The sequence below is a fragment of the Papio anubis genome, chromosome X (assembly GCF_008728515.1).
Source record: "Papio anubis isolate 15944 chromosome X, Panubis1.0, whole genome shotgun sequence".
Taxonomy (NCBI): Eukaryota; Metazoa; Chordata; class Mammalia; order Primates; family Cercopithecidae; genus Papio; species Papio anubis.
The window spans coordinates 24,096,846-24,110,985 of NC_044996.1; the positions used below are offsets into that span (position 1 = coordinate 24,096,846).

Below are 14,140 nucleotides of genomic sequence, written 5' to 3' on the forward strand. Positions count from 1 at the left end.
GAGTCTTGCTCTGTCGCCCAGGCTGGAGTGCAGTGGCATAATCTTGGCTTCCTGCAACCTTTGCCCCTCCGGTTCAAGCGATTCTCCTGCCTCAGCCTCCCGAGTAGCTGGGATTATACGTGGCGCCACCGTGCCTGGCTAATTTTTGTATTTTTAGTAGAGACGGGGTTTTGCCATGTTGGCCAGACTGGTCTCGAACTCCTGGCATCAAGTGGATCCACTGGCCTCAGCCTTCCAAAGTGCTCGGATTACAGGTGTGAGCCACCGCACCTGGCCTGCATTTTAATTTTAGATAAAAATAATGTACAAATTGGAATATTTTATTGACTAAATTATGCCATTCTTCAAACTTCCTGTAAAGCAGGTGTTTTATTAGGTGCTTAATCTTTTGTGTAAAGTAAAAACTCCTTTCGTTTAGCTTATTTTTTGCCCATGGTGACATATGCATGTCACATTACCCTAAGAAAAGCTTGTTTTTGCCCATGGTGACATATGCATGTCACATTACTCTGTGAAAACCTTAGTCTTACATTTTAATTTTCAACACTCAAATAAATTTCTAATGATGGAGCATTTCATATGAAATGATAGTTTTGGCCGGGCGCGGTGGCTCAAGCCTGTAATCCCAGCACTTTGGGAGGCCGAGACAGGCGGATCACGAGGTCAGGAGATCGAGACCATCCTGGTTAATACGGTGAAACCCCGTCTCCACTAAAAAAAAGTACAAAAAACTAGCCGGGCGAGGTGGCGGGCGCCTGTAGTCCCAGCTACTTGGGAGGCTGAGGCAGGAGAATGACGTGAACCCGGGAGGCAGAGCTTGCAGTCAGCTGAGATCTGGCCACTGCACTCCAGCCTGGGCGACAGAGCAAGACTCCGTCTCAAAAAAAAAAAAAAAAAAAAAAAAAAAAAAAAAATGATAGTTTTAACTCAATCCATAATGTGGTTTATATAGTTATAAATGAATTCTAGCTTTCTATTAATATAGGAAGCTCTTGAAATTAGGTTTTAGGTAATTTTCACAGTACTAATGGAGTATGGGATTAAGGTAACACTCCACTTAAAATATTTTAGCAGATATTACAGTATTCTGTTATGTGTTTATAAAGATGGTCTGTATTCTCTTTGCATGCCCGATGTAAATGACAGGAAGGGGCAAAGGAGGCAAGAAAAAAAGTCAGTGTTGATTATATGTGGGAAAGAAGTAATGAGAAGAGTGCAAAACGAAGAAGCAACTTAGAAAAAGGAATTGTTCACTATTTCAAAGATTGGCAAATTTTTATTAAAATTTGGCATTTTACAAAAAAAGAATTCTAAAATTCCAAATACAAACGTCTTTACTCTGACGCAAGACTGTATTGAGTCTTTTGCTGTTTCCACCTCCCTGAGTGTTTGGAAAAGGGGAATCCAAGTCTCACATTACCACTATTTTCCCATGGTGTCTTCCAGTTCTGTTTCATGGTGGTGTTCTTTAGGACATAGATGTATCCATCTTTTATGATTCGTTGTGAGTGCACCCTTTAGCATTTTTATAGTGTCCTTTTTGTCTGTTTAATGCTTTTTGTTTGATATCAGGCTCACAACCCTTGTTTTCTTATTGTTTCCACCTGCCTGTTTTATTCTTTGCTTATCCTTTTACTTTCAACCCTCCCAAATCACTTTGTTTTTCTTCTTTCTTGCTTTCACCAGAGTTGTTTTTTCTTTTGTGATCCTATATGAAAACTTTTCTTTTAGAAGTGGAGCTAAACCCATGTATATTCATTGGTAGGAGAAATTTAACTGGTCTGATAGGTTTAATTGGTCTTAGTTTTGTCACAATGTTTTGTTATGCTTCTTTGTCTTTTTTTTTTTTTTTTGGTCTTTCACTTTGTGATTTTAGGGAAGTTTTTTCTTTTGTTTTCCACTCTACCTTGTTTTAGTATGTAGTCTTGTCTTTATTTAACACTTTATTTAGTATTTAGTTAGTATGTAGTCTTGTATTTTTGTAACACTTTATTGAGGTATGATTGACCTATAAAAATCTGTATTTAATGTATACAACTCGATGAGTTTGGAGCTAAGTATACATCCATGAAAACATTACAATTTGTGTCATAAACATAACCATCACCTTCAAAAGTTTCCTCCTACCCTCTATTACCTTTTTGTGATATGAACACAATAGAAAATCTACGCTTTTAGCAGATTTTTTTTTTTTTTTTTTTTGAGACGGAGTTTTGCTCTTGTTGCCCAGGTTAGAGTGCAATGGCGCAATCTCAGCTCACCGCAACCTCCACCTCCTCCTGGGTTCAAGCAATTCTCCCTTCTCAGCTTCCTGAGTAACTGGGATTACAGGCATGTACCACCACACCCAGCTAATTGTGTATTTTTAGTAGAGATGGGCTTTCTCCATGTTGGTCGGGCTGGTCTCGAACTCCCAATCTCAGGTGATCTGCCTGCCTTGGCCTCCCAAAGTGCTGGGATTACAGGCGTGAGCCACTGCACCCAGCCAGATTTTTTAAGTATGTAATACAGTATTGTTAACTATATGCACTATTCTGTATAGTAGATCTCTAGGACTTACTCATCTTGAATAACTGAACCTGTGTACCGTTTGACTAATACCTTCCCATTTTCCCCTCCCTCTAGCCCCTGGCAATCACAATTCCACTCTCTGCATCTATGAGTTTGACTATTTAGATTCCTCATGTAACAGAAATCATGTAATATTTGTCTGTCTGTGACTGGCTTATTTTCCTTAGCATGTTTTCCAGATCCATACATGTTGGTGCAAATAAGGTTTCCTTCTGTTTTTACGGGTGAATAATATTCCATTTCTGTGTGTGTGTATATATACCACATCTTCTTTATCCATTTGTATATTAATAGACGTTTAGATTACTTTCATGTCTTGGCTATTATGAATAACCCTGCAATGAACATGGGAGTACAGATGTCTCATTGGGATTCCGATTTCAGTTCCTTTGGGCGTATACACAGAAGTAGGATTACTGGATCATATGGTAGTTCTATTTTTAACTTTTTGAGAAACCTCCCATGTCTTCCATAGTGACTGCACCAATAAAATTCCCATCAACAGTGTAAAATGGTTCCCGTTTTTCCACATTCTTACCAACACTTATCTTTTATCTTTTTGATATAGCTGTTCTAATAGGTGTGAGGGGATAGCTCATTGTAGTTTTGGTTTGCATTTCCCTAATGATTAGTGATGTTGAGCACTTTTGCACATATGTGCGTGTTGGCTACTCATGTGTCGTCTTTTGTCTATTCAATTCCTGTGTCCATTTTTAAAAATTGAGTTGTAGGAGTTTCTCGTATATTTTGGATTTTAACGCTTTCTCAGATACAGTTTCTCCTATTTATTTCTCCAGTTATTCTTAGAGAATTCTTCTAGAGAAATTCTACAACTGTAAAATATACCCAATAAATAAATTAGTTTTATCTCATTGGATAAAAAAGGCTTTTGTATGAAAGTATTCCACATTAGGATCAGTTTATATGATGTCTTGATTTTATTCATGAGGTAGATTTCCCCTTCAGATATTTAGGCATTCTAGATAGAATATGTTGAGATATTCAAAATGTAACTGATGCTTCTTTCGTTGTGTTCCACACATTTTCTAGCATGTTAAGTCTGGAGAATAGCAGGTTAGCTATGCTCAAAGTCTGGTTCCAACCAGGCTTCACTTAAATATTACTGTGTTATTTTATAATCAAGTTTATACATAATGGCATATAAAACTACCTTTTAAGCTTTTTTTTTTTTTGAGACAGACTCTCGCTCTGTCACCCAGACCGGAGTGCAGTGGCACGACCTCAGCTCACTGCAACCTCTGCCTTCCGGGTTCAAGCAATTCTTCTGCCTCAGCCTCCTGAGTAGCTGGGACTACAGGCACACGCCACCATGCCCGGCTAATTTTTTTGTGTTTTTAATAGAGACGGAGTTTCACCATGGCCAGGCTGGTCTCGAACTCCTGACCTCGTGATCTGCCTGTCTCAGCCTCCCAAAGTGCTGGGATTATAGGCATGAGCCACCATGCCCGACCTGAGCTATTTTTTTTTTTAATTATTGTAGATTCGGGGATACATGCGCAAGTTTGTTAACAAGGGTATATTGCATGATGCTGAGGTTTGGACTTCTGATCCTGTCACCCAAATAGTGAACATAGTATGCAATAGGAAGTTTCTCTTCCCCTGCCCTCTTCCCTCCCTCCCAATTTTTGGAGACCTCAGTGTAGTTTCCATCTTTATGTCTATGTGTACCCAGTGTTTAGCTCCCACTTGTAAGTGAGAACGTAAGATATTTAGTTTTCTGTTTCTGTGTTAATTCATTTAGGATAATGGCCTCCAGCTGCATCCATGTTGCTGCAAAGGACATTATTTCATTCTTTTTTTTTTTTTTTTTTTTTTTGAGACAGAGTCTCGCTCTGTCGCCCAGGCTGGAGTGCAGTGGCGCGATCTCGGCTCACTGCAAGCTCCGCCTCCCGGGTTCACGCCATTCTCCTGCCTCAGCCTCCCGAGTAGCTGGGACTACAGGCGCCCACAACCGCGCCCGGCTAATTTTTTGTATTTTTAGTAGAGACGGGGTTTCACCGTGGTCTCGATCTCCTGACCTTGTGATCCGCCCGCCTCGGCCTCCGAAAGTGCTGGGATTACAGGCGTGAGCCACCGCGCCCGGCCTATTTCATTCTTTTTTATGGCTGTCTGGTATTCCATAGTGTATGTGTAGCACATTTTCTTTATCCAATCCCCTGTTGATGGGCACCTAGGTTGATTCCATGTCTTTGCTATTGTGAATAGTGCTGCAATGAACATACAAGTGTAGGTGTCTTTTTGGTAGAACGATTTATTTCCCAGTGGGTATATACCCAGTAATGAGATTTCTGGGTCAAATGGTAGTTTGATTTTTAGTTATTTGAGAAATCTCCAAACTGTTTCCACAGGGGCTGAACTAATTTACATTCCTACCAACAGTGTATAAGCACGTAAGCTGTATCTTGACACAGATGTGAAATGGGTGATTTTGGGCCAAGAAAAAAATTATTATTAAATATTTACATCTAAAAAGAAAAATTGTAAAGAAAAAATATTAGATATATAAACATCCCTGATCTTAAGGTTTTCAATTTGTTTTTGAAGTTATTCCTTTATTAAGATAGTAGGTGTTTATTGTTTGAATTTTTTTAGAATATACAAAAATGGAAGCCACAATTTTGGTGAATAGCTTTCTAGATACATTGCCAAGCATAGTTTTATATCATCTGGCCTTAGATGTAAACTCAATCGTTTTTTGATATCTAATCTTTAAAAGAGCTATAGACAAGGCTCATATTTTTTTCCTCTTTCAGCATTGTTGTCCAGACATGATAACTAAATTTTTGGGAGTAATTGTTAAATCAGAACATCCATGTGCTGAAGACAAAAATAAGACTGATTCAGAGACGGGAAAGTTGATCATGTTAGTCAATGAGTTTTATTATGGAAGGCATGAAGGAGTCACTGAGAAAGAGCCAAAGACTTACACAACCTTTAAATGCTTCAGTTGCTCGAAAGTTCTTAAAAATAATATTAGGTATGTAAATATTTATTTTTATTTCTGTTTGAAAGTTGGAATATGACAGATAAGAATATAGTATCTTTACTTTGCTGTGCCATCCTCAGTAAGTAATTATACTTTCTACTAAGAACAGAGGCAGATTATCATGTTGGAAAATTTTTGTTCCTTCTTGTATTTTAAGAGTTTGACTCCAGGATCCACCTAATTGTATTATTTTCAGATAGCTTAAGAAAAGATAAAATGTATTTTAATTTAGGGGGAAATTATTTCTTTTCCCTGCATTTATTATTGAACTAGGAGGTTTCATGAGAAACTTACATTTTCTAGCTGTCTTTGAATCTTACTTTTCTTCATGTCACCAGAAGAACCACTATGCAGCATGACCTCCTTCATACTAACCTTATTTAAAGCTCAAATTTTTCAATTTTAAAATAAATTTCAGACATTTACCAAAACTAAAGAGAAGTGTTTTGGAGGTGTAAAAAAAGATAAAAACCCAAACCTTCACAATAATTGCTATCTAGGTTGATGACATTATCACTTTGTTTCAAGATTATTTTCTTCAGTGATTCATAATTGTAAATAGTTGACCCAGTCTTAAAATTGTTTACATTGAATATGCTTACTTTGAAATTCAGCAAAAAGTTTTAGTAAGCCCTTTGAAAATGGTATGTCCATTTATATTGTACTCTCTGCTATTGAACATCATAGTTCCTTCTCTTCAGAAGCCTTTTAGAGAAGCTAAAATAGCAGACGGTAAAACTGAAAAACAGACGGTGCTACAAAGGGCACAGCCTGCTAAGAAAAATGAATAGTTTGTGCTAACAGTAAGCCAGTATAATTAGATAAAACAAAAGGTTCTTGTAATTATAGGCATTAAAATTGCTATTGCATGCATTTAGAAACCAAGACACAAATAAAAATATACCAGCAGTTTGTCTTTTGAAGCGCTGAAACCTTCAAAGCTTTCAAAGATTTGTCTGTTCCCTGTAGCTGCTTTTGGTGGTAGGGTTTCCGTCCTTTCAGTGTTTTATTTTAAAATGTAAATAGTATTTTATGTATGGAAAAGAAGCCTGCTATTTTTCTTTGCAAAAAAAAAAATTTTAAATCTAAAATAATGATAAAGTGTTACAGCAAATTAGTGATGTTTCATACGACTACATTAATGGATTATTTTAAAAACAAAGATAAAAAAACCTTACTGAGCCACTTAATGAAAATTATTTAAAGTACACACTTTTCTAGAGGGCTTTCAGGCCTCGGAGATGTTATTTTGAGTAATAGAATTACATTTTTAAAATTTAGGTTCAGAGACTTTTCTTTGGTTATAAGTCTGAATTTTTGCTCTTATTGGCAAATTGTTTATAGGTTTATGAACCACATGAAACATCACTTGGAACTTGAGAAGCAGAACAACGAAAGCTGGGAAAACCACACCACCTGCCAGCACTGTTACCGGCAGTATCCCACACCCTTCCAACTGCAGTGCCACATTGAGAGTACACACACTCCCCATGAGTTTTCTAGTAAGTGAAAGTTTCTTTGGAATCCTGAATATTACTGACTTTGATCATCCGAACTGTGAGGAACCCTTAAAAATTCTGACAGAAAAATAAAAATAAGAAGTAGACTTTGTAATTTGAGGGCAAAATTGAAAAGAAAAATCATAACTTTTATAAACTTAGATTAAATGTGTTACTAAAGCCAGGTGTGATGGTGCATGCCTGTACTCCCAGCTACTAAGGAGGCTGAGGCAGGAGGATCACTTGAGCCCTTGAGTTCAGTACTCTAGATTGCTGTGATCAATTGCACCTGTGAATTGGCACTGCACTCCAGCCTGAGCAGCATAGTAAGACCCTGCCTTTACAAAAAAAAAAAAGTAGAAGAAAAAAAATTGTTAAAATTGAAGTCCCTCGGTCGGGCACAATGGCTCATGCCTGTAATCCCAGCACTCTGGGAGGCCGAGGTGGGTGGATCACCTGAGGTCAGGCGTTAGAGACCAGCCTGACCAACATGGAGAAACCCCATCTGTACTAAAAATACAAAATTAGCCTCGCGAGGTGGCGCATGCCTGTAATCCCAGCTACTCGGGAGACTGAGGCAGGAGAATCACTTGAACCCAGGAGGCGGAGGTTGCAGTGAGGCAAAATGGCACCGTTACACTCCAGCCTGGGCAACAAGAGTGAGACTCCATCTCAAAAAAAAAAAAAAAAAAATTGAAATCTTTCTTATAAACAATTCATTAGTGGAAACTTCCTTGGCATAACATGCATTGTGTGTAGGGGACTAAATTAGAACACCCAGATTCCATGGTTTTCAAATTTGAAATCGATTGTCTTGATTTACACTTTAGACAAAAAGTAACTGCAAAGTTAGTTAAGATTTAGAGTCTGAGAAGCGAACAGATTTGGTTCAGATTCCAACTTTGCCTTTTACTACAACTGTGAGATCTCAAGCAAGTTACTTAATTTTTCTGTGCTTCTGGTTCCTCATCTGAAAAATAGGAATAAAAAATAACAGTACCTTCCTCGGTGATGTTACAAGAATTAAATAAGCTAATACATCCTTGGAACAGCATTACAGAGTTAACAGCTATAAAATTGTTAGAACCACATCACTATTACTTCTACTATTATTATTACTTCTTGTTGTTATGGATGTACAAAATGAATCTTTTTTATACACATCCTTAAATGGTATAATGTGTTTTTTTCCACTTTCAGCTATTTGCAAAATCTGTGAATTATCATTTGAAACAGAGCATATTCTTTTACAACATATGAAGGACACCCATAAACCTGGTGAAATGCCATATGTTTGCCAGGTACACATTTTATTGTGTAGTTAAGTGTTTGTTTAATTTTCATGTGCCATGAAATAGTATTGTTCTTTTGATTTTTTTTAAAGCCATTTAAGTAAAATTAGTTACTATGCTAAAATTGAAGACCCTCTTCATTAGTGGAAACCCCCTTGGGATTAACTCATGCATTATAAATAAGGGGGTGGAGTAGCTTTTGCCTGTGGGTTGTACTTTGCTGACCTCTGCACTAGATGAGGAAATGCCCTACTAGAGAAAGACAAATATGTGGGTTATCATATAGGGAAGATTGTAGATATGCTAGAGAAATAGGAAAATCTCTTAGTTATAGAAAACCGATTTAAATGCTTTGGGATCAGTGTTGCAGAATTTGAAGTGGCTTCCAGTAACAAGGAAGTGAGATAAAGATAAATTGACACTGGCATAGCATGGATGCTATTTAAAATCTGAAGAAGAGAGTACTCTGTTTTATATAGCAGGAAACTTTTTAGAACAAGATTTGGCAGAGCTTGAAAATTCGCATCAAGATAGGGGTGGTAGATTTGAAAAGAAGAGAGTCTTACTGTGTTTTGAAATATATGCCTAAACTTTGAAAGATATCTTTCAAATGTTATCTTTATTACTTGCAGTAATATGATTCTTAGTTGTATAGGTGGCAGAGCTGTACTAGTAGTACATGTTCTTCCAAACAGATGACCCGTTATTGCTACTTTGATGTAATTGCAAGAAGTTATAAAATTTCAAGTTAAACTAAGCCTTCTTTATATTTCTAGGTTTGCCAGTTTAGATCATCAACATTTTCTGATGTAGAAGCTCATTTTAGAGCAGCCCATGAAAACACTAAGAACTTGCTATGTCCATTTTGCCTCAAAGTTAGTAAAATGGCAACCCCCTACATGAATCATTACATGAAGCATCAGGTGAGATTAAGCAGTTCTTATTTGTTCATGTTGTCTTAGTGAAAAGATACAGATCTATATGTATAGATCTATAGCTACATCTATATCTATCTATAACTTAGAACATTGGTTAGATTTGTTCTGAACAGAAAGCAAAGTTGTTCCGAATGACACAATTAATTTATAATTTATGCTGAATAACTTGTGAAACTTTCACTTATTTTCCTTGCTTGCTTTCTGATGACGCTGAGACTCATAAATAGTCAAAGTTCTGAAAGATAGCTAGAAATAGGAACCCCAAAGTGGAGGAAAAAAACAGAAAATTCATGAAATTCTTAAGTTAGATATTTCAGGACCTAAGGGTGGTGGGACTGGGAATGATTTTGGAGGTGCTTATCAAGAGCAGGAAAAAATAAGTTTGAATGGAGGAACATAAGATTAAGGACTCATAGCCTTGTGTTTTCCTCTTTGTCTTGAAATCTTATTTCTACTTTCTAGCCCACTTTTTATTATGAGACATGTGGTTGTCATCAGTGACCCAGAATTAACTTTTGTAGCAGCCATTAACAAAGGAAACAGCAAGAACTCTTATGACCAGATATGTGAACTACACCAGAGAACTATATTTAGGTTGTAACTTACTTCCTTTGTGACTTTTGCCAGTTCTGCTGTATAATTTCTGGGATACCAGTATTGATGCTTGCATCTTTCCCTTGAATTCTGATTTTATGCTTACTGATTCTTTTCCCCAATTAGAGCATCCTGTGGGCTGAAAACTTTGATGAAACAGTGGGCCTATTCTTGAGTGTTTGAAACAGCAATAGTGCCTTTGCCAAAAATCAGAAGTCAATGGATTTACTAAATCTGGTCATGTAATCGAGTTTTACCTCCTCACTGATCAGCTCATTACATTTTCTTAGTATTAATTGCATTGTCTCGGCAAGTTCATTCAGCACTGGTGCTAACGTGGCCCTTGATTGTAGTCGTTGGATGATCATGAAATCAACTTGTAGTTAATTGGAAAAAAAGTCATAAAAATAGAATTTCCAAATACATTCAGATTACCTGTGTTATGACTTAGATGGTATCAGTGTCTTTTTTTTTTATCCTGGTAGGCCATCTCACCCTTAAAAACCTTTGGCAAAATCTTTCTAGGGTTTCCCCCAACAGTGTTCACTCAAATCTTAATAAGTGTTTCCCTCTTTACTTGTTCCTAGTGAAAGAAATTTAGTGAATGGCTGGATTTACAAAATTCATAGGGGTGTTTTTTCTTTATTTTTAAAAACAAGACTTTTCAGAGCTTTCAATATGCTAATATTGTAAATCTCTAAGCAAGGGACATAGTATGTAATGGTCCTCAAACATTTTTAACCTTTGAGCCCTTTATTTGCACAGTACCTATTAACATTTCTTGAGGTGTAGAGTTTGGGAAACACTATTCTTGGTGGTCTGTATTTCGTTTTTTGGCCTTCAATTTTGAAAAGAAGAATGGAACATAAAGCAGTATCTCTGACTGTCTAATTATAGGTCTTCTAACATAATTCTTTCGCCTATGCTTTACTAAGCTCTAGAGTGATATACATGTAGATTCGAAAGGAGTGATAACATGCTTAGAAAGGTAAGAAAGACACAGTGAACCCACTTTGTGAGCTGTGTCTCATAAGTGGTTTATCTGATCTGTAGTCATTCTTCATACCCTAAATTGTATGCCTTAACTTACTGTATGTATTGGAAAGAGTTACCCAACAGGTCTGATTTGCTCAAATATTGTACAATTTCAGAAGTGCCTGCTTGTATAAGTGCCCCTTGGCTAAATCTTAGAAATTGAGCTCCTAAAATGTTCTTAATTGATAAGAGTGTTTTACATGCCTGGAACCTTGAGCCATGTTGTAACAGTTTGTCAAGAAAATTTACACCAAAAAAATACGGTTATGGTGACCACTTGCTTTTCTTGCAGTGGAGGGAGTCGTCTGAAAATTTGGTGGCTTACCCCCATGAAAAACCTAAGCTCTTAGACTCAAGAGAGCTTTCCCATCAAGCAACACTTTATAGGTGTTGCTGCAGTTCAGTGCTGAGGGATTATATGCGTATTGCTGCAGTTCATTGCTGAGGGATTAAGTGTGTCGTCCTGTGTGACTCCACTGGAATGGAACTCTTAGAAGTTGGCACCTGGTAATCCTCTAGAAGCTATCCAGTGCATCATTTTCCTTTATTAATCCTGCTCTGTACCCTTACACTGTACTAAAACATAGCCGTGAGTATAACAGTGTCTTAAGTCCTATCGATCCTTCTGCTGAATCATCACATCTGGGAGTAGTCTTAGGGACCACTGAGGTGCCACAGGTGCTATCTTAGTCTGTTTGAGCTGCTATAACATGCTATTATACCACTGACTGGGAAGCTTAAACAACAAGAACTTATTTCTCTCTGTTCTAGAGGCTGTAAAGTCCAAGATCAGGGCACCAGCTGTTCAGTGTCTGGTGAGGACCTGCTTCCTTGTTCATAGATGGCCATATTCTCACTGTTTCTTCACATGGGGGAAGGGGTGGAGAGAGCTCTCTGGGGTCCCTTTTATAAGGATCCCATTATGACAGCTCCACCATCATAATCTAAATACTTTCCAAAGGCTCCACCTCCCAATACCATTACATTGGAAATTAGGATTTTACCATATGAATTGGGGGGCGGGGAGGAGGGGCACAAGCATTCAGTCCATTTCAGGTGCTCAATTTTTTTTGTTAAGTTTGGAGTACCTAAAGAGTAGGCAGTCAGCAGTGAAGAGGTAAGATTCTATTGATGAGGATCATCAGGCTTCTCTGAAGGTATTTGCAGTTTGCATAATTATTCACAAAAGACTCAAAAACCTGAGCTGACCAGTATTATAAGCTTGTAATTGAGATGGCATTATTAGTGCAATTTTATATAATAAGAATTATTGAATTTATTTTATTCTTTTTGAAGACTTGGATTGCAACTTTTTCCTAAAAATAATATATTATTATGTCTTGAGTGATTTTGGAGTTAGCAATGCAGTTTATACATTTTTTAACAAAGGCTGAAAGACTCCAGATGTGTTACATATCCTCATTAGCTCTTTAATAATAACAATAAGCAGTTAACATGTACTAATCACTTACCATTTGACAGCCACTGGTGCTTTTACATGCATTATCTTGTTTAATCTTCACAGCCACCCTATGAGGCAGGTATATGATTGTTTCCATTTTATAGTTGAGGAAACAAAGCTTTATAGAAAGTAATTTGCCCAGTGTCACATTCCCTAATAAATGGTGGAGCCAAAAATTGATTTCTAGCCCAAGCTACCACTGCAGACTCATATTCCACATTGATATTAGGTCTAAAGGCAGAAATTACAGATAGTTACCCTTGAAAATCCCTCAAATTGGCCAGGCGCAGTGGCTCATGCCTGTAATCCCAGCATTTTGAGAGGCCGAGGCAGGTGGATCACCTGAGGCCAGGAGTTTGAGACTAGCCTGGCCAACATGGTGAAACCCTGTCTCTACCAAAAATTAGCTGGGTGTGGTGGTGCATGCCTGTAATCCCAGCTACTTGGGAGGCTGAAGGGGGGACAATCGCTTGAACCCCGGAGGCAGAGGTTGCATTGAGCCAAGATGATGCCACTGCACTCCAGCCTGGGAGACAGAACGAGACTCCGTCTCAAAAAAAAAAAAAAAAAAAAAAACCTCTCGTATCACCCAAAACCATATAGTATGCATGTAAAGAAGTTCAACACTTAACTTTTTCTCTACCCTTGGAACAAGTTACTGTTTCTTTTGTTAAACATTTTATTTTAAAAATGTATTAGTTGGGCATGGTGACTCACACCTGTAATCCCAGCACTTTGGGAGGCCGAGGGGAGTGGATCACTTGAGGTCAGGAGTTCGAGACCAGCCTGGCCCCATCTCTACTAAAAATACAAAATTAGCGGGGTGTGGTGGCAGGCACCTGTAATCCCAGCTACTTGGGAGGCTGAGGCAGGAGAACTGCTTGAACCCAGGAGGCGGAGGTTGCAGTGAGTCAAGGTCACGCCATTTCTCTCCAGCCTGGGCAACAAAAGCAAAACTGTATCTCAAAAAACAAAAAAAAAGTATAATCATCCGCGATCATTCGCACAATGCAAGCATACATACATAAGAGAGATATGCAGGACTTGAGTCCAACTAAGGGAATAGTAGATTAATGTCTCCCATCTTGGGGCTCTGGACAAATAAATACTCATTGAATGAAATGGCAGACACTTTGAACTAGTTAAATTGTGACTGCTGCTCATTTGTACTCTGTCGGTCTCTTGCCTCACTTTATTTCTTTATTTAACAAATATTTGAGTGCCTAATAAATGTCAAGGACTGTTTTAGGTACTGGGGATACAGAAGTAAGCAAAGCAAGCTTTGTGCTTGCTAAAATTTGCATCATGGTAGAGAAGGATTTGTGTGTGTATGTGATGTCTGAATGTATATGTGTGCCAGCTGATGGTAAGTAGCATGGGAAGAAAATATAGATAGAGGGAATGCCAGGGCTCAGATGAAGGAGTGGTTTCTGTTTTTTAAATGGTGTGGTTAAAGAGGGCTTCTCCAAAGGGAATAAGAGAGTAAATCATGTGGCTTACTCATTTGGGAGAGAATGTTCCAGGTAGAGGGAACAGTAGTAGGTAGACAGTGAGGTGAACATACACCTAGGATATTCAAGGAAGAGCAAGAGGCCAGTGTGGCTGGAGCACGGTAAACAAGTGAGAGGAAACGTAGTAGTAGATGAGGTTGTAGCAATAGAATGTAAACCAGATCATTTAAGGACTTGTAAGCCAGAGTCAGGATTCTGGAGTGTTATGGAAAGCCATTGGAGGGTTTAACC

General features: G+C 37.9%; 1 protein-coding gene across 3 annotated transcripts in view; it reads left to right on the top strand.

Annotated features, from left to right (window-relative positions):
- ZNF280C (zinc finger protein 280C) overlaps positions 1 to 14,140 on the top strand; it is a 65,799-nt gene that overhangs the window by 32,165 nt on the left and 19,494 nt on the right. For 2 of the 3 annotated variants that reach the window (XM_003918267.4, XM_021932673.2), the window contains 4 exons: positions 5,346 to 5,569; positions 6,923 to 7,080; positions 8,278 to 8,378; positions 9,146 to 9,292. In XM_003918267.4, coding sequence (XP_003918316.1) covers positions 5,346 to 5,569; positions 6,923 to 7,080; positions 8,278 to 8,378; positions 9,146 to 9,292 — 630 coding nt within the window. The remainder of the gene's footprint in view (positions 1 to 5,345; positions 5,570 to 6,922; positions 7,081 to 8,277; positions 8,379 to 9,145; positions 9,293 to 14,140) is intronic. The other variant, XM_009198238.4, reaches the window with a different exon arrangement.